This window comes from Schistocerca gregaria, chromosome 3 (assembly GCF_023897955.1).
Source record: "Schistocerca gregaria isolate iqSchGreg1 chromosome 3, iqSchGreg1.2, whole genome shotgun sequence".
Taxonomy (NCBI): Eukaryota; Metazoa; Arthropoda; class Insecta; order Orthoptera; family Acrididae; genus Schistocerca; species Schistocerca gregaria.
The window spans coordinates 715,410,582-715,435,661 of record NC_064922.1 but is presented as its reverse complement, the minus strand read 5'-3'; the positions used below and the strand labels follow the sequence as shown (position 1 = coordinate 715,435,661).

General features: G+C 39.3%; 1 protein-coding gene across 4 annotated transcripts in view; it reads right to left on the bottom strand.

Moving 5' to 3' along the window:
- Positions 1-25,080, bottom strand: part of LOC126355184 (venom carboxylesterase-6-like) — a 345,553-nt gene that overhangs the window by 194,247 nt on the left and 126,226 nt on the right. Inside the window, exons 8-10 of one of the 4 annotated variants that reach the window (XM_050005405.1) lie at positions 23,527-23,668; positions 17,023-17,158; positions 5,319-5,409 (exon numbers count right to left, since the gene is read on the bottom strand). The exons of 1 other annotated variant lie outside the window; for it this stretch is intronic. In XM_050005405.1, the coding sequence (XP_049861362.1) occupies positions 5,319-5,409; positions 17,023-17,158; positions 23,527-23,668 (369 nt within the window). The remainder of the gene's footprint in view (positions 1-5,318; positions 5,410-17,022; positions 17,159-23,526; positions 23,669-25,080) is intronic. 2 more of the 4 variants (XM_050005403.1, XM_050005402.1) reach the window with 2 other exon arrangements.

Genomic DNA, 25,080 nt, shown 5'->3' with positions numbered 1-25,080 from the left:
TTTACAAAAGAATCTTATGCTTTCACTGCAGAGTGCAAAACGACTAGCCATGGGAATTGACCTACAGAGAGAGAAGGAGAGAAATCATCGCTAATAATACATAAATTAATTTATTCTGTTTTATAATAAGCCTGATGCTCCCTCTGTGGTGAGCAGACGAATGATGAGGTTTATTCAGTTGAAATAGAAAAAAAGGAAGTGGAGAAGGAGGCGGTTCCCATCATTTTAATATATACCCCTTTGTCCAGAGAGAAAAGGAGAGGGTCGCGAGATAGTGACCTTCACTTTCCTACACATTTTGTGTCACGTTTGGTCCGAGATACATGGGCGGAGTATCGGGTTATTTACTTATCCTGAACGTAAAACACACTACTCTACAACCATGAGTGATTGCTTGACTGAGTATAGGGTTACGTACTACCTTCAGTGTACCACATGCAGTTGCTTCAGGTGCATGCTAGGATGTCTCCGGAAGACGGGGTGACCTTGAATATACTTCATGCAATTGCCTCGGGTGTAACATGATACCCCAGAAGACTTATCACCTGCTATCTTATCACTGGATTTAACTGCCTATAACTTGTTTGGTCCTCGAATCTGCTCTGCTCTACTGCTTACTAGTTCAGTCTTTTCAGGTACACATGAACCATTACTACGTCAACAAATTTAGATGTAAATATGTCATTCCAAAGAGACATTAAAAAAACTTCATTCCTAAAGTGAAATATTTTCTAATTAATTCTATTTATTTACTTAAATACGAATTTTTCTCCCTTGAGGCATGGAATATGAATTTCTGGTTTGTTTTAAAAGTTCAAAGGTCTGTGCTACATTGCAAATTAATGTTTCGATAAATGATCAGTTATTTTCATTTTAATGTGTTTAAGCTCTGTTTCTCTCTTCTCACTAACTTCCACCCCATCACTGACAGTTCTCTATGAATAAATGCTGAGGTGAATGAACAGACAGCATAGAGATTACAATATTTTTGAGCTGTCTGGTGAGTTAATCTCTTTTTAAGCATATACTGCCAGTTGTCGGAAGTATTCTTTTCTGGAAGATATTTGCATGCCTTCGCTAATTTTCTTCGAATTTCTTTAGCAAATATACATAGTTCCATAATGTGAAACAGGTACTGTACGTCGTATGTAGTGTAGAATCTTTTATCTTGAGGATCAGTTTTGTGCAGTTATATGATTTATCACATTCTCACGCTACTGAAAGTTTTTTGGATGGCCTTGATGCTCTTAGTGGCCAGGAGTATAACTGATCTGCAGAGGGAGACTGACCTGTAGGCATTGCATTCGTGAAGCGCACAGTTAATAATTTTCTTTATAGAGCGATGAAACTCTGATAAAAGGTCAAGGAAGCCGTGTGGCAACAACTTGAACAGTTACAAGTAGTTTCAACCAAATATTTTTACCGCATGCAAGAACTCTCGAATGTAAACTGTGGCGTAGTAATTGCGCCAATTGTGCCTCATGGAAAATGGCTCTGGTGGCATCAGCTTTTTATACACACAAACAAAAGCTACATTTAAGTGCCACCGTTATTCCCTTCTCAGAGCACTCAGCCATTCTTACTTAGCTCGTCTGTGGTTTCCCTAAGTAGCATAAGACGAGAGCTAGGATGGTACGCCTGGAGAGGAGAAATCTGGTTTCCATCCCCCCCCCCCCCCCAAACTTGTCAACGATTACGTGTTGCAGGTCTTTGAGACGGTGTATGATGAGGAGCTCTTTCGTAACCTCGTTGCATAACACCCTCCATGCCTCACGTGAAGCTACTGCACAGAAACCTAGAAGACCACACCCAGTCCACGAACATTTCTTTATTTCGCAAAGATCTCTTTTACTGTCTTCCGTTGCATTTACAGCTATCTCGTAAGTCGATGTGTTGCAGACAGACTCTTCAACATAATCTTCGTCGTTGTTTGTTAGGATTTGTAATTTCACGTTCTGAGGATGGGAAATACATTGTCTTGTATGGGTTTCGTCTACAAGATGAAGCTTAGTATAGAGTTATGCTTTCATGTTACAGCATTCTTGATCAAAACTTACTAATCTGTTTCATCAAAAACTAATTAGTGATTGAACTTGAATAAGCAATGCCTTTGTCATAAGAATTACTGAGTCAAATGGCGATCCGTGAGTCGTGATTGAAATTCGCATTCAACTTGTTTCAAAATTTTTTAACTGAATATTTTGTGTAATTTTTCAACAGGGTAGAAGGCTTTCAACTTCTACCGGAAATTGATAGGTAGACTTGGTTAACATCTGGCTATATTCAGCGAAGCAACCATTTCACGACAGTATTCCCTTATAAACATCTATCATCATTCCACAATCGCAATACCAGATCGGATACGTCTATCATCTTGGCTGTACCTTTACATAACACAAAATCTTTCTCCGTGTCATTCTCCATCTCAGCCATACGACTATGGAACGCACTCTCCTGTGATCTGCGACTTATCCAGAACTACTCAACATTCAAGAGGGAACTCAAAACTTACATATTAGGGACGGTATAGCCACCACTGTTGTGCCCCTCCCATCTCTTTCTTTCTCCTCTCCATCACAGCTTCGAATTTTACCATTCTTTTTCTCTTCCTCTAACCTATCTACCTCTTATATATCTCTTTCACCCCATTCTATCGTCTTATGTCTCTGCTCGATGAGAATAACTCACAAGCTGCAAGAATATAACGAGAAAATTCCCAACTAACTGACATTCACAAAAGAAATGTATGTTTACTTTCATATACTTAGTCACTATTATTATTATTATTATTATTATTATTATTATTACTATTATCATTATTATTATCATTATTATTCTTGATTGTTATAATTATTTTTATTGTTATAACTATCATTGTACTACTGTTATAATCTCAATTTTTTTTGTTTAGCATCAATACTGCATAAGACGTTAAATGTCCTTAATGTTATTTAGAAACTGTAACTCGTTCAATCTGAGTATGCCTGGTTAGGTGTAAGAGAGGGCCTGAAGGCCCTAATCTTGCCAGGTAAAATAAATGCATAAATAAATAAATAAATACTTAGCTTGTGAATACTGTAGCACTTCATTTCTAGCCCTGTTCTTCTAATAGAAAATACGCATCATTTTACAAGCAATTCGCTGCTACTGTTTCGCTGTGTTTGCACTCAACGATTCCAGGAAAATGTTTCAGTGGGTAAAGACTAAGAACTTACGGGTACTACTACACACTACGTGACTACAGCTTATGTATATGGACACGTGGCTTCATTGTAGAATATCTGTGGAAGTCCATATAAGTATAAACAATGCAGCCTACTGTAAGGATAAATGCCGGAGTGTAATTTCCACTATCCTTTTCATTATCCCCATTCTCACCACCCATGGGATTTCATCATTTTCTGCTTTGTTTGCTATTTTTGACATCTCAGTGGACCACGAAACGAGGACTACATCTTGTTCATAAGATTATCGCTGCTTTCGTTCAGCAGAAAGTCACGTTGTCTCATTGTTTGGAGATCGTCATCCTCGAAGTCACCACACAAGATGTCAGCGTGTTCAAATGAGGGGGTACCATTTGCTTACTTTCTCATGCACAAAGACAAATATATACTAAATACATAATATGTACGTTAACTCTACTCCTCCACTAACAGTACAATCTGTTAACGAGAAGTGATATGCGAAGGGATTAATGAACCCGATACTGATGATTTCTTCACTGTATCACCACAGCTATACTCATATATAATGGGACGCGATAATGCTTGTTGGTCTCGTCTGTAGTCCTTGTCTTCAGTACATCCTCTGTGAAAAGTATTAGAATTTTATCACCAGTGAATACAAATCCGCGGAACTTTTCTGGCACTGGTAACCCTGGACAGAAAACATACCTATTAATTTAACCTGCGGTAACAGTAATTCAAAGATTACACTTCATAAAATCTATGGGTGGCAAGCTATTGAGTTTAATGTCTACTGACCATTATATAGTTATAAATGAACAACAGGCTAGTATTAAATATAAGTGAGGAATTGACAGTTTTATTCTATTGCACTATACCGCCATTCTCTTAAGCAATTTAGGGAATGTGCTGAGAGACTAAATCTGGATGCTCTGACGGGATTTTGAAAAGTTATACATTCAACGGTCTCACGCAGGAAACAAGGATATGGACTAATGTAGACACTACAAAGCTTCAGGTATCTGATATCAGAGACAGCTACAAAGCAGTTCCACCATATGTTTTCGCGTACGCAGCGTAAGGCTGTAATGCGAACAATAGACAGTCAATGCGATTCATATTAACTTCTCATATCATTAGCAAAATCTTCTTAAGGAAGGCTTCTAGTATTAGCGAAATCCAACTCTCAATTCCAGATTTATTAACAAAAGATAAGGAACAAAAATTGGAAACAATGGGCAAAAATATAGGTAATTTAAGTAAAATGAAATAGTTGTTAAAGGAAAAAGTGCCAGAGCTAGAGAAAGAAAAGAACAAAAAATTACAAAATTATTTTCAAATTAGTTATGGCTACTTAAAAATCCGTACATAATTAAGTTAAATAAATTAATTTGTTTTGCAAAGATGTATTATTACAGTGAAAAGTTAGACGGATAGCATAAGTTTGCTTTGTAAGGAATTTAAGCACATAGGTGTAACGAATTCAAATAAAAATCACTCGAAAAAACACAAGCAAACAACAGTTGTTTGGTATTTATTCCTTAGTGTTGTACAATTGTTTCACATTTTGCTGTTAGGTTTGCACTTGAAAAGTCCACTAGTTTATTGTCATACAAATTGAATTGTTAGTGAAGTAACAAGCGTACCGAACCTTATTAGTGGAATTCATTTGAATTAGTACTATTTTTGATATCCTCACTCCTGGAAATTGAAATATACACTTTTGTAGGAGAGGTTCAGTAGTACACAAAGCATTGCTTTCTTCCAAGGAGTAATTAAATGTTCTTTGTTATCATTATAATTACAATGACCATCAAATCGAAAAAAATCCCATTTAGAGAAGTCTTGTTTCCTATGATTAAAAACAAATTACTTAATTTATCATTTTCTGTAGTCATTTGATAATTCTCGAACGACAGTGGTACGTATATTCACAGACAACAACAAACACAACATTGAACTTTTTCTGCATAGTCTTATTTCAAGAGAATTTTCTCGTACATTTCAATGAAAAACTGGCGTCCATTTTATCTAAAATCACAGGTCCTCTCTGGCTTTGGTCTGCTCCTGTGTTTCTCTGAGAGGCAGTGATCTCCAGAAGTCTACTCGTTCTTGGAAGAGCCCTTTCTTCACCTGCAGTGTCTGGCCTATATCCAGGTATTCCAACAGGTCATCAGAAGTCACTCTTGGCCAATGCACTAGCTCGTCAGTTGGCGTTGGATTTCTGCCAAATATGAAGCAAAACATTCAGTGAAACGCGTGATTTGAAGAAAATTCAGTAATTCTCAGACGTTTAAGTAAATAGCCAGAAAAAACAGGATCATAAAATAAGAAAGAAATACTGATTTTTAAGCTACACCTATGTAACTAAAACTTAATGCAGCAACCAACAAAACTTCAAAGAACTAAGTTTATTGATAGCTCTTTACTCGTATTTGTCGCTGAGACAGTTTGTCGTATTAACCATTGCTAACTAATCACACATACCTACTACACTCTATGAAAGAAGGTTGTATACATGGAAGAACCCTGGAGATACTGGAAGGTATCAGATAGATTATATAATGGTAAGACAGAAGTTTAGGAACCAGGTTTTAAATTGTAAGACATTTCCAGGGGAAGATGTGGACTCTGACCGCGATCTATTGGTTATGAGCTGTAGATTAAAACTGAAGAAACTACAAAAAGGTGCTAATTTAAGGAGATGAGACCTGGATAAACTGACTAAAACAGAGGTTGTACAGAGTTTCAGGGAGAGCATAAGGGAACAATCGACAGGACTGGGGGAAAGAAATACAGTAGAAGAAAAATGGGTAGCTCTGAGGGATGAAGTAGTAAAGGCAGCAGAGGATCAAATAGGTAAAAAGGCGAGGGCTAGTAGAAAACCTTGGGTAACAGAAGAGATATTGAATTTAATTGATGAAAGGAGAAAATATAAAAATGCAGTAAATGAAGCAGGAAAAAGGAATACAAACGTCTCAAAAATGAGATCGACAGGAAGTGCAGGATGGCTAAGCAGGGATGTCTAGAGGACAAAGGTAAGGATGTAGCGACTTATCTCACTAGGGGTAAGATAAATACTGCCTACAGAAAAATTAAAGAGACCTTTCGAGAAAAGAGAGCCACTTGTATGAATATCAAGAGCTCAGATGGAAACCCAATTCTAAGCAAAGAAGGGAAAGCAGAAAGGCGGAAGGAGTATACAGAGGGTCTATACAAGGGCGGTGAACTTGAGGACAATATTATGGAAATGGAAGAGGATGTAGATGAAGATGAAATGGGAGATAAGATACTGCGTGAAGAGTTCGACAGAGCACTGAAAGACCTGAGTCGAAACAAGGCCCCGGGAGTAGACAACATTCCATTAGAACTACAGATGGCCTTGGGAGAGCCAGTCCTGACAAAACTCTACCATCTGGTGAGCAAGATGTAAGAGACAGGCGAAATACCCTCAGACTTCAAGAAGAATATAATAATGCCAATCCCAAAGAAAGCAGGTGTTGACAGATGTGAAAATTACCGAACTATCCGTTTAATAAGTCACAGCTACAAAATACTAACGCGAATTGTTTACAGACGAATGAAAAAACTGGTAGAAGCCGACCTTGAGGAAGATCAATTTGGATTCCGTAGAAATGTGGCAACACGTGAGGCAATACTGACCCTACGGCTTAGCTTAGAAGAAAGATTAAGGAAAGGCAAACCTACGTTTCTAGCATTTGTAGACTTAGAGAAAGCTTTTGATAATGTTGACTGGAATACTCTCTTTCAAACTCTGAAGTTGGCAGGGGTAAAATACAGGGAGCGAAAGGCTATTTACAATTCGTACAGAAATCAGATGGCGGTTATAAGAGTCGAGGGGTATGAAAGGGAAGCAATGGTTGGGAAGGGAGTGATGGGAAGGTGTGGATGCCCCCTTCCAACAGGCTTTGTGATGGTGTAACCAAAGAGCACAGGTAGAAGACCACCATATGACATCATAGTGGCATACCACTGCCAGCACCCACCTCTGAACCTGTAGGTAGACTTAGTTCCTGATGGCCTTTCTCTTACTGGGCAGCTGCAGAATAACTCAGCCACACTTCAGAAAGCGTTAGAAGTTGCCTTTTGGGACGCAGTCTATCGTGTGATGAGCCATGCCTAGGTTATCCATTTTCTGGGGCTGCGAGCATTTCTGAGAAACGTAAGTGAAAACAAAAGTAAAATATCGCCAGTGACCCTGTGACATCGCTGGGTGATAACTCCATGGCTCCTTCTGCTGTTATGACTGACTTGCCACGCTGCACCCATGGCATGTGCCATCTCCATCCCACAGTTACTAAAAGTGCCCATTATCAAAATGATTGTTTATCTTTGAATAATGAATGTTTCTTTAGTGCCTTCAGGTGTTAGACAGGCCGTCTCACACCTAGCTTCTGCTAACCCACACCCATTGTTGGTAATGTATGAAGATCCTGACCCTGATACCTAAAATCCTCAAAAAATGAAGTGCCCAGTTCAATTCCAATTACAGCTCGTTTGCTAACGATTTACAATGAAATCCCACATATTGATACTGTTCCTAGATGTGCTTAAGGTATGTGTCCATACTAGTGTACGTAGCTTCGCATCATATTGTGAATGATAGTTTCACTCTGTATTGCTTGTAGTTTCATCGTCTGTCAAACGATCATGAAGTGTCAGAACGGATGGTCTAGAATGTGATTACTGGCACTTCAGCTCGTGTCTTCATCTTACCAATGCTGAACTCACTGCACTGCATCAACTTTCCAGTTGGTGGTATGTTTAAGGCCTCAAGTAGATGGTCAGTACACTTTGTGCCTGTCTCATCATCTTACCAACACAGAACTTGCTGCTTCACATCAATTGTGCAGTTGCTGGTACTTGTAAGGCCTCAAGCTGATTTTATTGTTTTATCAATGATGACCTTGCTGCCATGCATTACCGTACAATTGCTGGTATATGGGCAATGTACCTCGTTCTTTTATCATCATCTTACCTAAGCAGCGAACTCACTATACAGTTGCCAGCATGTGGACAATGGATACACAAGTTTATGGCGTAGTCTTACTAATGTGAAACTCACTGCTAGATATCATCTGTGGAGTTGGTGGTATGTGGTAAATCGGCACCTGAGCACTTTAGAGTAGATTATCTCTAGGGCACGAAATACCCCTCACTGTTGCGATCCCTGCCATGTTACTGTTTTCTAAGCCTCAGTGTTGGTTACTATGATTCCAATGTTTCACTGATATATGATGCAGTAGTCATTACAGGGTGTTGAACATCACTGCATTCCAATAAATTCCATATACCACTCGAATTCTGGATCTTGGCATATCGCAGTGAGGAGGCATCGGTTGTGGCATATAGCTATGGAGAGATGAGTTTATCCTGAATAAATGGATCATTTTTTTTATTTTCTTTATTAAACCTGATCAGATATATGGAAGACTGTACACCCAGTTGTGCAAAGCTAATTTAATGGGTAACTTAATGGTAACTAGTGGCTCTATAGTTTAAAAAGCTGACAACTTCTGCAAGAGCAAGATGATGACCACATTCCTCTTAGCAGATTATTCAGTAACAGATTGATAGTAAATATGTTTAATGTATGCAGGTTCAATCTGTTAGCTGTGACATATGTATAAATTGGAGCCTATATGTGTATGTCTGGCATCTCCCCCCAAACCAGCAGATCGATTTCACTCAAATTTGGTGCAGAAACAATACGCCTCATGAGTTGTATAACCTCCTGCTCTCCAATAGGAGCAGAGATATGGGCAGAAGCGTGCTTTTCCCAACCACTGGAATATAGCCAAGCCTGAACGGCAGATACGTTATGTGAGAACAGTATCGATCTTCCAAATCAATCTGCTTTGCATGACAGCCTACATGTCGGGACGAGAAATAGTTTATTGGCAAGTATGACAGGTGTGTTGTATTAGAGTAGTGTCACCCTGCAATAACGATCTGCTTTGCGTGACGCCCTGTTCGTCGGGGTTATGTAAGTGACTTCCAATGTTTTGATCTGTAGGTTGCCTGTATGACAAGCATATTGTGAGAGTAGCATTACCCTGTTTTACTTAACTGTGCTGCAGAGGCTGCAAATACTGATTAGTGTGGCAGCAAATGGATTGAGATCGATGAAGGAAGGGATGAACAGAACAAAGGAGATGAGGAAATGAGAAGACAGAAAGGAGGAAGGGGAGATGCATGAGGCAGGTGCAAGATTTAGAGGTGTAGTGGAAAAGGAAGAGTGGGAAGTGGAGATAGAAAGGATGTGGTCAGAGGGAGGGAGGAGGAAGGTAAGGTCAGAGAGAAAGGGTAAAAGAAATGACAATGGGATAGAAAGGACGAGATGAAGAGACCGAGGGAGTGGGAAGCAGGAAATAGACAGATAGAGGTGGGAGAATGAGGTTGACAGACAACGAGGAAGTGATGGATAGAGTGAGGGGAAGGAATAGGTGTGTTCAGTATATGTGTCGAATGCATACATGGGTGAGGGTTCAGGTATAAAGCCAGTAATTTAATAAAATTCACATTTACCATATCTCTCAATCTATTTTGTAACAAATATAAAATAATATAATTTAAACCTACCGTATACTGTGCTGATAAAGTCCAAAAACCAAATTTTTAGGAAGAAATATGCATATCAGTAACTAATCTTGGTGTATCTAATTTTTCATGAATGGTAGATAACTGAATTGCATCAGTGTCACTGATCTTAATGGCCACATAACATGGCCGATTTAGTACATGAAATCATTTAATCTAACTACATGAGACCTATCAGTCGAGTATTGTATAACGCTAACTCCTGTCCATTTTGTCACGCCTTACTGTTGAAAAACTGTAAATTTATTACGATATACACATCACAATCTGAGCAACTAAAATGTAGTGCTACACAAATACATAAAAAACAATGGTGTGCACATAGACGCCACTCTATCATATTTGCGACACAGGAAAATGAAATGGATTTGTACTGGAAGCCTTGTAATGAAAATCTTTTGTTTATTTTACGAGATCGAAACGTTGATACAAGAGTGGATTACTTGTTTTTGCTCTATAAATTGTCATTTTCTGTTCTGTGAATAAGAAAATATGACAAGGGTACAGGTTGAAAGCCTGTTGATAAGCATGGTGATCTTTACAAAGAAATGAAAGGTTCGTGAGAAGACTACAGCACAAATTTTTAGATAGCCTCCTGCACCGACTGATAATGTTAGCTAATTAAGTAGAGTGCCTAGCCGAGCTATAGGAGAGTATAATAGTTTTCTTAAACTTCGCTGGAAAATAGTAAGAATACAACTGAACTTCCACTTCAACAAAAGGAGTTTAGGTTGCAGATTACATAACACTATACTACAGTAAACACTAGGAATTCCTCCAAGACTTCTAGAACAGTCGAAGTTAAAAGTAAAATTTTTTGGCTAAAATTGCTAACCCCAGAACTTTATAAACATAGTCGTATAATGTTGACAAAAGCTACACAGATTGAACTGCTATTGAAAAGACGTTATTAGATAGAAAGTTTAGTGAAACGAAAGTTATTTCAAACAGGACTAGGCATAATGACTAGACATGATAAGAAGCTCAAAGAGTTGCGTAAAGAACCTACACACGCATTCACTAACAGAGTAATTAATTTAACGGAGACAGCACTATGAAATAAAAGCTTACAGTATACCTTACAGTAAGAGATCAAGTCAGGTGAAGTAATATAAATTATTGCTGACAAATAAATAACCACTAAGCAAGCCAAAATGGAGAAACAACAGGCGTTCAATGCGATCAAACAAACAAAACTTTTAAATAATGCAAATAGGATTTCATATACTTTCAAAAACAAAAATCGACTGCTAAAGAATAACTTTTCGCGTTACCAAGGCAAGTGTACTGATAGTAGGTTAAAAGAATGTAACATTTGTCATTAATGACAACTATTATATAAATAATAATTTTTTTCGTAGCAAATAATATAGTTGAAGCTAAGAAACACCCGAACACAAACTTCCATAACAAAATAGCAAAGAAAAGAGACAGTTCGAGTTTTTTGATTAGAGACTACGAAAAACTTAATGAAAACGAAGAATGTTTGTTTAACACATTTGCGTTCCTAGATTAACAGACATCCACGTAAATCAATACGTGCCATAATGGACAATAGATCCTCCCTCAGCTACGAGGTAAACAAGAGGCTCCGCAAAATATTGAAAGATTCGAATCTCTTTATAAATGAGGTGCAGGACTGTGTAGCAATGATGAACACCATGCAGTCCAAGATGAAGTTCATTTTACAGCTTGAAGACAATAGCTTCATATACTCGTAGATCTATTATGATATGAAATGACAGGTCCAGCTTAAGTACGTGTACGAAGCTGGCTAGTACGACGTTATGATTAATGTTGTGTCATGCCTTCAGGAAAGATTAGGGTTACCATTTTTCCTCAGCATCAACATCTACATCTACATGGAAACTCAGTAAATCACACTTAAGTGCCTGCCAGAGGGTTCATCGAAACACCTTTATAATAATTCTCTATTATTCCAATCTTGAACAGGGCGCCGAAGGAACGAATACATATATCTTTCCGAGCGATCTCTTTATTTTAGCATGATGGGCGTTTCTCCCTAGGTCTGCGTCAACAAAATATTTTCACATTCGGATGAGAAAGTTGGTGATCGAAATTTCGAGAGAAGATTCCGCGCAACGAAAAATGCCTGTGCTTTAATTCTGTCCACCCCAAATCCTGTACCATGTCACTGAGACTCTCTCCCTATTTCGCGATACTACAAAATGTGCTGCACTTCTTTGAATGTTTTCGATGTACTCCATTAAACCTATCTGGTAAGGATGCCACACCACGCAGCAGTACTCCAAAAGAGGACGGATAAGGGCTGTGCACGCAGTCTCTTTAGTAGATCCGTTACATTTTCTAAGTGTCTTGTCAATAAAACGCAGTCTTTGGTTAGCCCAACCCACAATATTTTCTATATGTTTCTTCCAACTTAAGTTGTTCGTAATTTTAATTCCTAGTTATTTAGATAAATTTACGGCCTTTAGATTTGACTGATTCATAAACACAAGTTTAGTGAATTGCTTTAAGCACTTCTGTGGATGACCTCAAATTTTTTGTTTTCTAAGGTCGACTGCCAATTTTTCCATCATGCAGATATCTTTTCTAAATCATTTACAATTTTGATAGGTCTTCTGATGACTTTATTAGACGTTAAACGATAACATCATTTGCATATGCAAGCTGCTTAGGTTGCGTATTGATCCGCCCAACATAAAAAAGAACTAATGACGCTTCAGCAAATAGCTAACACAAATGGATACCATGAAAGCACTGAAACCAATATTAACAATAATCTCAAAAAAAGTTACGTACGAATGATAATAGTAAAGCACAAGATGAGAATAAAGCTAAGATTAGGTTCGCTGCAATTTCCTATAAAGGAAGCATTTATGATAAAAATGAACATATATTTCGGAAGCCGAATGTCAGGTTAGCCTTCAGAATATGTAACAGTAATAGTGTTAGGAGAAAATAAAAAGGACCCAAACTATGGCGTATATAAGTTAAAAGGCGACACTTGTGAAAAGTACTATATCGATCAGACAGGGCGGCCCTTCGCCGCGATATACAGGGAACACACCAACAGCAGCAGGAAAATCACCTTTGTGTACCAGCCCAGGAATTACGAATTTCAAGTAGCAGATATACTGCACCATACGAGCGTCTTCCATAATTCTCAAAGGAAAGAAAACTTGTTCCCTTATAAGAAACACAAATTTATACTAACAACAAAAGAGCCCCAGCAGAATTCCGCAACGAAAAGTTAGAATTAAGTCAGAAAAACTTTTTTTCTGTTTCACTAATTTTATTTACTTTTATGAAGCGATGCAAATTTATGTGACTGTGTGATGTTAAAATGATGGTAGACCTTATCACAAACCAGTACAAACTAATAGTCGAAAATGTTTTCTTCGTGCCATAACTTCTACTGCTGCCCACCCTGTACCACGCTATTTTCTGATAGGTTCAACTAGAACGCCGAATACGCTGTCGATTCTGCTCTTGTGCTTTTAGTGACAAAGCCTATCCCGATAGGTTTTATTTGAATTACCAGTTCGATGTACGTCGTCAGTGTGTAATCTTATTTTGTCGCTACGCGTTAAGAGGGCTCGTAGCATGATTTAACCTAGACCTTGAGCTACACTGTAAAAGTACGCTGGCCCAAGGTTTTTTGTAACCACAGTTCCGCTACAGCTCTTATTGCAACAAATACTGGCAATATTCATTAACCAATAGATTATAAGCTAAGTTAATGATACCACCACCGCACCTGAACGAATGCATAATATCCTGAACGGAGAACTGGCAATGAGGAAGCTGTGTGCGAGGTCAGTGCCGCGATTGCTCACAGTCGACCAAAAGCACACACGCCACAACATTTCAGCACAATGTCTGGCAACGTTTAATAGCAATCCAATAGACTTTTTGCGCCTATTTGTGACTGTTGATGAAACGTGGAACCATCATTACACACCAGGATCAAAACAATGAACAAATCCTGGTAAACGTGCACCGAAGAAGACAAAGACCATTTTGTGAGCTGGTACACATAGACAGAATTTTGCACACTTTAGTGTTATTTCCATGTTACTTACCTTAAGTCTACGCTATTTCACTTATGGCAGCGACATACGTTCTTGCTTCAAGTATGTACTCAACGTTCTTCGTTTTCTTGGTTTTCATTTGTATCATCAGGACGTAGGCCACGGGTCGTTCGTACTTAGTCCTTGGGCTACGAGGCCCCTACTGTGTAGTGTTCTTTTCCTGGTGAAACTTGTCCAGATATGGTTTTATTTCTCTCACCATTTAGATTTGTTTGGAGAACGTTTAGTCTAATTTTGTCGCTACGCAGTTAACAGATGCTGTAGCTTGAAGTTTTGACACATACCTTGAGCTACATTCTAACCATGAGTTGGATCGAGGTTTCTTGCAGTCACAGCTCCAATACCACTTTTATCACAACGAAAACGGGGAATACATTATAAAACGACTTAATGATACCACAAGTTGAACATGAAGTGTTGTACACTTTAGTATTTGCTTTCGTCTTCCTTTACTAAAGTCTGTACTACGTTACATGTCGTAGCAACATACGGTTGATTCCTCAAACATGAAATCCACATTCTCCTTTCACCGCCGATTTCCATCTTTACTATTAGTACTCTGTTGGGTTTTGGTGTAGGACCTATGCCTCAAGCTAAGGAGTGTCAGCCCAATTTCTTCAAATTTTTAGCATGCCGCAGGCTATTAGTCTCATGGCATTAGTACCTTAGTACTAATTAGACTCCCGCTTCGCATTATGTCGCAGGTCTTACTCGAACACAATGCTTATACTCGTAATAAAGGACACTGATAAACATGTAACTGATAAGCCCAGTAGCACATGACAGATACCGTCACCATTACTAAATAAATTAAATAATGTTTTGTTGTCCATGGCCCCTTATTCAGCTGAAGAGGAAGTATCATTGCATTGAGAGGCATAGTAGGTTGGTAAGTGTTACTTTTGGTTACTTCCGTCATGTAGCTAGCCACGCTATGTATTTTCAGAAATGTAAACGAACTACAATTTTACTCATAAACTGATAGCACATTGATGTGAAGATGTAAATTCAGGAAATGAAATTATATTTTTATTCGTATTGTTGAACTGGTGTATGTGTATTTAAAAAGATATAACAAACTGTATATGAAATTTACACGTGCATTACTATCCCAAATTATGTGGCAGTTTGTTTTACAGGTCCTTGTTATACAACTGTTAATTTCGTCAGCCTTCCCTTGCAGCGGAAAAAATCTATTTGTTTCTTTGTTAATTTCGAATGTGTAGTTTTCCTGTAAAGCTTCTAACAGTTTGCGCAACTAAACTTCGTCTGGAACACTAGCAGAAAATCCAGAGAGAGGTTGGTCGCATGTAAAGTATTCTAGCGGCAAGACACAATCCATGCCTTGTCTGCACGATAGCAATGGAAATACTATCGCTGACAATGCTACTAAAGCAGAGTTACTAAACACAGCTTTCCGAAATAGCGTAACAAAAGGAGACGAAATAAGTATTCCAGAATTCAAATGAAGGACAGCTCCTAACATGAGTAACTTAGAAGTAAATATTCACGGAGTATTGAAGCAACTTAAATCAGCCGGCCGGAGTGGCCGTGCGGATCTAGGCGCTACAGTCTGGAGCCGAGCGACCGATACGGTCGCAGGTTCGAATCCTGCCTCGGGCATGGATGTGCGTGCTGTCCTTAGGTTAGTTAGGTTTAATTAGTTCTAAGTTCTAGGCGACTGATGACATCAGAAGTTAAGTCGCGTAGTGCTCAGAGCCATTTGAACCATTTGAACTTAAATCACTTAATAAAACCAAATCTCCCGGTTCAGACCGTTTGCCAGTTAGATTCTTTTTAGAGTATTCCATAATTAACAATCATATACAAATGCTCCCTCGATGCAGGATCCGTACCAACGACTGGAAAGCTGCATCATTAACGTCGATATGCAGCAGGATTGTGGAACATTACGAAATATCTCTAAAAGAACGGTTCATTTGCAAATAAGCAACACGGGTTTAGAAAACACCATTCTCGTAAGACACAAGTATCATTTTACTCACACGAAGTGCTCAGTGCTATTGACAACGGATTTCAAATTGATTCTGTATTTCCTTATTTTCAGAAGGGGTTTGACACTGTAGCTCACAAGCGGCTTGCGTGCTTATGGAATATCGTCTCAGAGGATTGGACTCATGATTTCCTGTCAGAGAGGTCACATTTCGGATTAACTGACGCGAAAGACATCGAGTATAACAGAAGTGATTTATGGTGATCCCCAAGGTAGTGTTATAGGCCCTCTGCTGTTCCTTATGTATATAAACAATTTAGGACACAATACAAGCAACCGTCTCAGGTTGTTTGCAGATGATTCTGAAGTCTACCGTCTACTAAAGTCATCAGAAGATCAAAACTGACCGCAAAACGATTTAAAAAGAAAAACGTCTGTTTAGTGCGAAAATTGGAAATTGACACTAAATAGTGAAAAGTGTGAGGTCATCCACATGAGTGCTAAAAAGAATCCGTTAAACTTCGGTTACACAATAGATAAATCAAGCCTAAAGGATGTAAATTGAACTAAATAACTAGGAATTACAATTACCAACAAGTTTATTTGGAAAGAAACATAGAAAATGTTGTGGGGAAGACGAATCAAAAACTGCGTTTCATTGGCGGAACACTTTTGGAATACTGCTCTGCGGTGTAGGATCCTTACTAGATAGGATTAACGAAATACATCGAAAAACTCAAAAATAAGGCAGCACGTTTTGTACTATCGAGAAATAGGGAGATAGTGTCAGGGAAATGATACAGGATTTCGGGTGGACATAATTAAAACAAAGGCGTTTCCGGTTTTGGCCGGATCTTCTCGCGGAATTTCAATCATGTTATTCTTGTATAAGCTATTCTGTAGATGTTAAATAAGAGTTTGCACATTTTGGTGCCATATTATCTTCAAATTCCTACTAATGCGTCGGATATATGGCAGTCTGTAGCTTTGACTTACGTTTTGATAAGATTTCACAGTTCTTACAGCTACTGTAGAATGGTGTTCACTACGCTTGATTGACTGACAAACGTGTTAACAAAAGCTCCGTTATGAATAAGAGGCGAGAGAACTTCCAAAAGCAATGGAAGATGGTGCGAAACGGCGAGGAGAGCACAGTGTTCTTAAAAGAGGACATGTGAGTACTTACCCAGTTCTTGCGAAGTCCGTCCACAATTTAGTCATGACTTTAACCATCTGCATGTCGTTCTCGGGCCTCTCGCCAATTATTGGAAGATATGTGTTGTTTGAGAATAAGTATAACAAGTCTTCTGCATGACAGATACCTGTAACATTTTGTAAAATTCCAAGATAAAGTAGGTGGCATATGTGATGGGAACTGCGGATAACGATTTCGGATTCCTGCACATCACGTTACTTATGCAAGTAGGCTACATAGAAATGATTTTAATCTCTGTGGGTGTGGTACCGTACTGTCTCATTTTCTTCGTGTTTTATTTATGATACGGTGTACAGAAGTAGGCACCGCTGCTGTAACCGAATCGTCCCCGAGTTATTCGACAATGCTAACAAAGGGTGCAAGACATGATTCGTAGCTAACCACGTGTTGTCCGCAAATTTCCTACTGTCTTGTAGCGTCAATACCCAATCTTTTAGCAAAAATAATAACAAGAAGTGATAAAGGTGCCATGAAGACTTGTATTAGCAGACGCAGCCAGCAGCTGCAGTCTGGCGCCATGTGAGTCAAAATAAACATGTCGATGTCGCCACACCGTGGCAAGCCGCTTGTATTGGGTAACGTGAGTAGAGGCCCGGCTTTAGTGTAACAAATGCGCCCTGGAGCGATGTAAGTATGTCTGGATTTTGCGGCAGGAACATTCACGTCGCTGGAGTCCAGCAGCACCTTCACGACGTAAGTGACACGCCTGGCAGTGAGATGTATGGGCATCGGCAGCAAAAGCCGTCGGTTCGAGACCGGGCTGCGACTGAGTTCCTTCGAGGACTTAGAAGGAAATATTCCCAAGTGTCAATAAACGATCTTGATGAAACTTAATGGGAATGTAGACGGAGCAAAATAGTGTAATACGCATTTATTTGTTTGTGCCCATTTCCACTTTTAAGGTGTAAAACAGACTCCAAAAGGTTATCTCGAATTTTAGGTTTAGAGGGAACATCTTCTAGACGATGGTACGTAAAAAATGTTTTTCATATGAAAGTCGATATGTACTTAACGTTCTTGAAAACTGTATGAGTAATTGCAAAATACCGCACCATCTTAAATTAATTATGGAAAAAAAACTTTTGTTACAACATAAATTACACAAACCACATACATCCCTGTGTAATGAAACTGGTTTCAGAAAAAAACATTTCTAGCATTTTTGGCATATCTAATTAAAGTATCTAAATGTTCATTACGGTTCTATTGATTTATTTATTTTATTTATATTTGTTTATGCTTTATATCGTTATTTTACGTTTTGCATTCATGTATCTTTTGTTTACTATTTCACATACATGTATTTTATCAATCGAAACTAATAAGTAACTCATTACAATGATAGAAAATACATTCAATAAGGATAATCTGTAAGAAAATGCTTCAAATGTTTTTTTTTAATACTAAGCACATAAAGTGAATGACTTTTCTCCAGATGGTATTCTCAATGGAGAAGACAATATGAAACCAAATTTGGTAGGATTTAGAATGGTCACTGGTAATCCTCTAAATATCTTGACTTGTCAGGCATTTTCCAGTACATTGGTGAGCCTTGAAGAAGCCTGGTAGAGCACTTGCCCGCGAAAGGCCAAGTTCCCGAGTTCGAGTCTCTGTCCTGCACACAGTTTTAATCTGCCACGGAGTTTCATATCTACGCACACTCCGCTGCAGAATGAAAATCTCATTCTGGAAACATCCCCCAGGCTGTGGCTAAGCCATGTCTTCGCAATATTCTTTCTTTCAGGAGTGCTAGTTGTGCAAGTTTCGCAGGAGAGCTTCTTTAAAGTTTGGAAGCTAGGAGACGAGGTACTGGCAGAAGTTAAGCTGTGAGGATGGCGCTTGAGTCGTGCTTGCGTAGCTCAGATGGCAGAGCACTTGCCCGCGAAATGCAAAGTTCGCGATTTCGAGTCTCGGTCTGGCACACAGTTTTAATCTGCCAAGAAGTTTCATGCCTGTGCGTAGTTTGCCTGTTCCTTCAGAACGGCCGTCTATCGTTAATGTATTCGAACTTGTCGGCCCTGGGAAGAATAAATTAGTTGTAGGTGGTGACGAATTACACGTTCCTTGGGATTTATGCGAGACGCAGGATAATGACTAAGTTGGAATGAGTAAAGTAGAAGCACTAACTCGATATCCAGTGGAATTGAGGAGTCTGGGTAGTAGAAATGAGTATGGGCTGTACCGAAGTGATTACATATGGGGATGTCAAGAAGGGTGATTTAGGTGCAGTAGTATCTGACCCATTGGGAGTTGTGTTGAAGTCAGGAAGCTTGGGCTACAAGCAGATGTACTGGTGATTTTTGCGTCGTGCAAAGTGGTATCGCAGACGATTTTATTGTTTTAGATACTACAGGGCATGCACAAGCAGTTGCTCACAGTTGTGTTGCAGTTGTAGCCACGGAAACGGTACACTCACATATATATCCTCAGAAGCAAGGTGAATGGAGGGAAAGGAAGAGAAGACGAGTTCACAGAGTGATTAACCAAGTCAACAGGGCTGAATCTGTTGAAGAGTGTATACCAGAAGTTCAGAATGTAGCGCGAGCTGACTTGCGCAGCGAGCTGTTTGCAGCGCCCATAAAGTCTGATGTCAGAGATAAGTATGAAGTGGGGGAAGGATGCAAGCGAGCCTGAAAGTGAACATTCAGACTGGACACCATACCAAAGTTAGCCTTCGGTGACAGAAAGCTGATGCCAGTGTAGAGTTGTCATCAGTGCGTCTGTAGTACAAGGCAAACCAGTCAAATGGTGTACAAATAAATTAAGAGATAAGCAGCATTGTGTAGTGCCACCTGCGACCAGAAGTTGTTTTGGCTGAGAAGGAGTACAGAAAAAGAAAGCATTTCAAGGAGAATTGTTTGTAAATGGGCGATACAATGGCAACATTAAGCAGTACTATTCGACGAAATATTGCGAATTGTATCGCATTGTGCGGTTTTGAGAATATGTTGTGTTCAGAAGCGTAAAGAGAACTTTTGTCACAATAACACAGTTGCGAAAATTATTCTAAAACACAAGATTGAAAAACTAACTGATAGATAGACGAAATGCCAACCTTAAGTATTTAATGAAGCCAGGTCATGTTTTGTTGATACTGTTGTGTCATGGATAATTTACTGAGAATGGAAGAGTGCCATTTTCAGTTTGTAAGTGTCAAATGAAGAAGTTGGAAGCTTTTTTTCCTAAGCGTGGCTCATGGCAAGAGACCTACCCCTGAAATACCTGTATGTTTCGTAATATTCTAGCGAGTAAGCCCGCATCTCGTGGTCGTGCGGTAGCGTTCTCGCTTCCCAAGCCCGGGTTCCCGGGTTCGATTCCCGGCGGGGTCAGGGATTTTCTCTGTCTCGTTATGGCTGGGTGGTGTGTGCTGTCCTTAGGTTAGTTAGGTTTAAGTAGTTCTAAGTTCTAGGGGCTGATGACCTAAGATGTTAAGTCCCATAGTGCTCAGAGCCATTTGAATCTAGCGAATAAGCAAGGCAAGGGTACTTCGAGAGATGTGGTGAGGTTAAGCACTACAACCAAGAGACAGAAAATAAGTTTAGGGTGTTTTTAAAGATTAATGTAAGTAAGTTTATTGTAATTAAGAGTAGCCAATCTAAGAGTATAAGGATGTTTTACAGATTAAGGGTAAATGTAATTTCAATAGGGAACCAGGGCAAAGCAATAGAAAGCTGCCATAAAATACTGCATTGGCAGCCGCAAGTCAGTAGCTGCTACGTGGTGACATGTGTGTCAGAATAAACATAAACTTGAGGAAATTGTGAGATAAGGCCAACCACGCTCAGCGGAAAACTGCACTCTGCTATTGTAATAACTGCTGCGGATTTGTTACGGGCAAGGTGTCTAGGTGCCAGGTTTTAGGTAAACAGATGCGCCCTGGAGGAATTTAAATATTTTTGAAGCAGAAGAATTCCTGTCACCAGAGTCCAGCAACCCAGCGAGAACGCCAGGGCCAGGGTGAGCAGCAAGATGACTAGGCATCACTGTCAGAAGCCATGGGCTCGAGCCAGCTGCTCCTGTCGCCGCCAGTACTGAGCTCCTTCACGGAGTTAGTACCGCAGCACCTTTAACCTGCCGGCGGCACCTGCTTCCACCACCACTGAGTTCCCTCCTCGGAGATTAGTGCCAGAGTGCCAGGCACTGACCGACTCCTGCTACAGAGCAGTGGGTTGAGTCCCACGCGCAGCTGTCTCCGCGCCCCCGCAGTGAACACACGTAGATCCGGGGGATCATATCAGGCACCATCGCTGGCGGAGCAGTATTTTGTCACTAGTAAGTCACGACCATGGCCTGCAGAGGCCACGGACCCTCCACGGGTGTGCCATCAGCGCTGTGGGGCTCCTAGGGCGCATCCTCTCAGCAGGATGGAAGCCTCCGCCTGTACGTCAGTGCCAGCCAAGGTCAACAGAATGACGCCATTTCTGCCTTGCTGAATCATGTCAAAGCATGTACCGCGACTAAATAACAGCCTTCTTTGTTGAAACTTCCTCGCAGATGAAAACAGTGTGCCGTACCGAGACTCGAACTCGGGACCTTTGCCTTTGGCGGGCAAGTGCTCTACCAACTGAGCTAGCCAAGCACGACTCACTCCCCGTCCTCACAGCTTTACTTCTGCCAGTACCTCGTCGTGCTTGGGTAGCTCAATTGGTAGAGCACTTGCCCGCCAAAGGCAAAGGTCCCGAGTTCGAGTCTCGGTCCGGCACACAGTTTTAATCTCCCAGGAAGTTTCATATCAGCGCACACTCCACTGCAGAGTGAAAATCTCATTTTGGAAGCCTTCCATGTTGTCAGCTGTGTTTCCACTGGGCCTTCCGGCCTGCGACCACCACCCACGCCTCCGAGTGCAATTGCGCTCTTGTCTGTTACTGCAATGAGTGCCGTTCATCCAAAACCAGTGGTCACCAAAGAGGTTCTTATTGTCTATGCACACGCTGCGTTTAAGCAAGTACAATGTAAACCTGTGGTTTCCATGAAGATTCGTCTTGCTCATTTACAGTATCATTTTCATTTATGTATGTTTTATATAACTGATAAATATTTGACTGATACAGAGGTACAATATTAGATTTGTGTCTAGAGAGACAATATAGTGAAGACAGAGAAGATTGGGGAAATTTTAAATTGTGTTTGTTTCTGGAGTAATAAAAAAGCAGAAGCTTCAGATTTTTGACAACAACTGTATGTACTTGGTGCCTGATTGTGTTTTATCACTGTACACCATTTTAAGCTTTAAAAGATAATTTAATGATGGTAATCTCCTATAGTTAACATCCTACATTCATATGTGTTTTTAAATGCATACTTTGTAACAACACTTCGTAAACTACAGTGTATCTCGTTTAGGTAGCGCGTACTGGACAAGAGGATAACTGATTGAAAATGTTTAAGGTATACTTCACGTACTCAAACAATACAGAACACATTCGTTGTGACTGCCCCACTATACGATAGGAGAACATTGTATGTATCCATGAAATTTGTTGTATTCTACCTTGCTATAATGTGCATACAACAGAAGCAATTAGTAATGACTGCATTTTAGGTTTATACAAAAATATTAGCGTTTCTGCTAGTTCGTTGGAGCCGCGCGGGATTAGCCGAGCGGTCCCATGTGCTGCATTCATGGGCTGTGCTCCTGGTCCCGGCGGAGGTTCGAGTCCTCCATCGGGCATGGGTGTGTGTGCGTTAGTTCTTAAAATAATTAAGGTTAAGTAGTGTGTAAGCTTAGGGACTGATGACCTTAGCAATTAAGTACCATAAGATTTCACACATATTTGAACATTTTTTTTGTACTAGTTGGTCTATGGATGTTGTAGAGAAAGAAGGTCTAAATTAACCAAAGTAAAAAGGTCAACAATCGATGTTACGACGTACAAACACATAGTGTAAACTAGATGTTACGGTATTGGAAGATTACACATATTTTTGCCAGACAGTACTAGTTCATCGACATATCTGTCAAAGTGACACGCAGCACTGAAGACAAACAAAATCCCTTCATTCATTTAGACCGTGTTCCTAAGAAAGGTCTTCTCTTCAGCATAAAGTGCCATAAGAAATTATATATTTGAATATTAGGTATGAGCCTGTCTCAAACTAATGTAGTTCTATCAGCACTAAAACAAATGTAATTTTTTCTTCTGAGCATAATTCAAAAATTGTATTGATAAGAAACAAAATTTCTGGGAAAAAAAGAAATATATCAGTATGCTGTATGTAGTGTTCCTGCCTGTTTGATGCATGAATACTGACTTTGGAAAGCAACTAAAATTATCATATCTCTCACAATGTGAATCTATACAGAAAATAAAATAAACGTGTTTTTAAATTAAGAACATTTTAAATTAATTGCATTTTAAACATTAATTAACGTTCTTGTAAACAAGTACCGTCACTATCTGTAGTATAAAGCATAGATTGGTTAAACATTCATATTTCTCTTCAGCAGTTAAAGGATCTGCTTTATCTTCTTACCGAAATCTTCTTGTATTCCCATCATATGATGTATCCGCAGCTTCCCTTTATATGAGAAGAGATAATAATAGACCGGAGCTGTGTCTTTGTACTTCCTAATACCTTCATCAGTGTTCCAGACAAAGAAGGCATCCGAAAATAACTGAGAAAGAAAAAAAAATTAAAATTTTAGCGGCAATAATGGATACTTGTATGAATAACTATCAAACTGTCTCTTCTATTTATTTGTCACTTATTGTGTTATGAAATAATTCTGTTAACATGGAACATACCACGGAATTCTCAAAAAAGGTGAACTTGTATTTACATAACATCAAATATTGTAATATATATTTATCTTAAGCTAATAATAAAGTATCAGAGCCTAATAAAAACGCGAATGTTAGGAAAACGTTTAGACGCGAATCACCACACCAACAAAGACTCATTACTGGACAGAGATGCTACTGATTACGCTAAGCCAACAACAGGCTCATTGTACTTAATCATATTGTGTTACACCTTGTTAAAAACGTTAATCTTAGATAATTATGTTATCAATTGAAATTTAATTAAAACAAATTGTACCAATAACAATGCGTTATTGGTGGATCTTCAGTGTGTCGCTGCCTTCAAATAGCCTACTCTCATAACACGCAAGTTATAATTATTCTTTTGCCACAAATATAATGTTTCTCATTATTTTATTGGAACGAATCACACAACTAACTACGGGTTTCCCAGTGATTCTCAATTTGCTTGTGCTCAGAAACGGCATACGTACATATAGGCTTGAATGCCAATATGGCGCCTCAGAATTCTGTAGTGAAGGGAGACGGCGTGCGTGTGACGTATGTAGCGTTGTGTCATCTCATTGTTCAACGCTCAGACGCACACTCAGAATATCTGACATGCCAGATATTGCTCTGCGCGTTTTGAAAGACTCCCAAACGTGCTATTCCACGCTATGACGTCAGAAACTCGGTACGCTCAACGCTCAACGTTCAGATGCACGGTCCGCGTGCCGACGGCTTAAAGTATGACACTGAAGATAGCAAAGACAAATTTTGCCAGACAATGAACACAAAGTTTGATAAATAACACCTTGGATACTAAAGAAAGAACTGGATAGTTCGTAGTCCTGCAAAAGACCGCACGTACGGAGACAGAGCTCTCGTGAAAGATAAGCAATTTAGGTTGTAATTAATTGTAGTTAAATATGTTTAACTAATTAAATACGTTTTTTAGTGTACTCTTCAAGCTCACCCTTAAAAGTTTTTATTTTATTTGCTTAGTGTTCTAGTAATGGCAAAAAGTTCGTTTGTTTACTTACTGCTGCTTAGGCCTAATTTTTCGAGTGTGCATATTTAGCGTTACACCGCAATTGGAAGTGCACTTGCTGTAGTTTAACCGATTAAATACGTTTATTAGGGTGCCTTTCAAGCTCACAATTAAAGGTTTTTCTTTTATTTGTATATTGTTCCAGTAATCGCGAAAAATTGGTTTTGTTTATATTTCGCGGCTTTGCCTTACTTTCCGAGCGTGTATACTTAGCGTTATACCGCAATCTTGAGT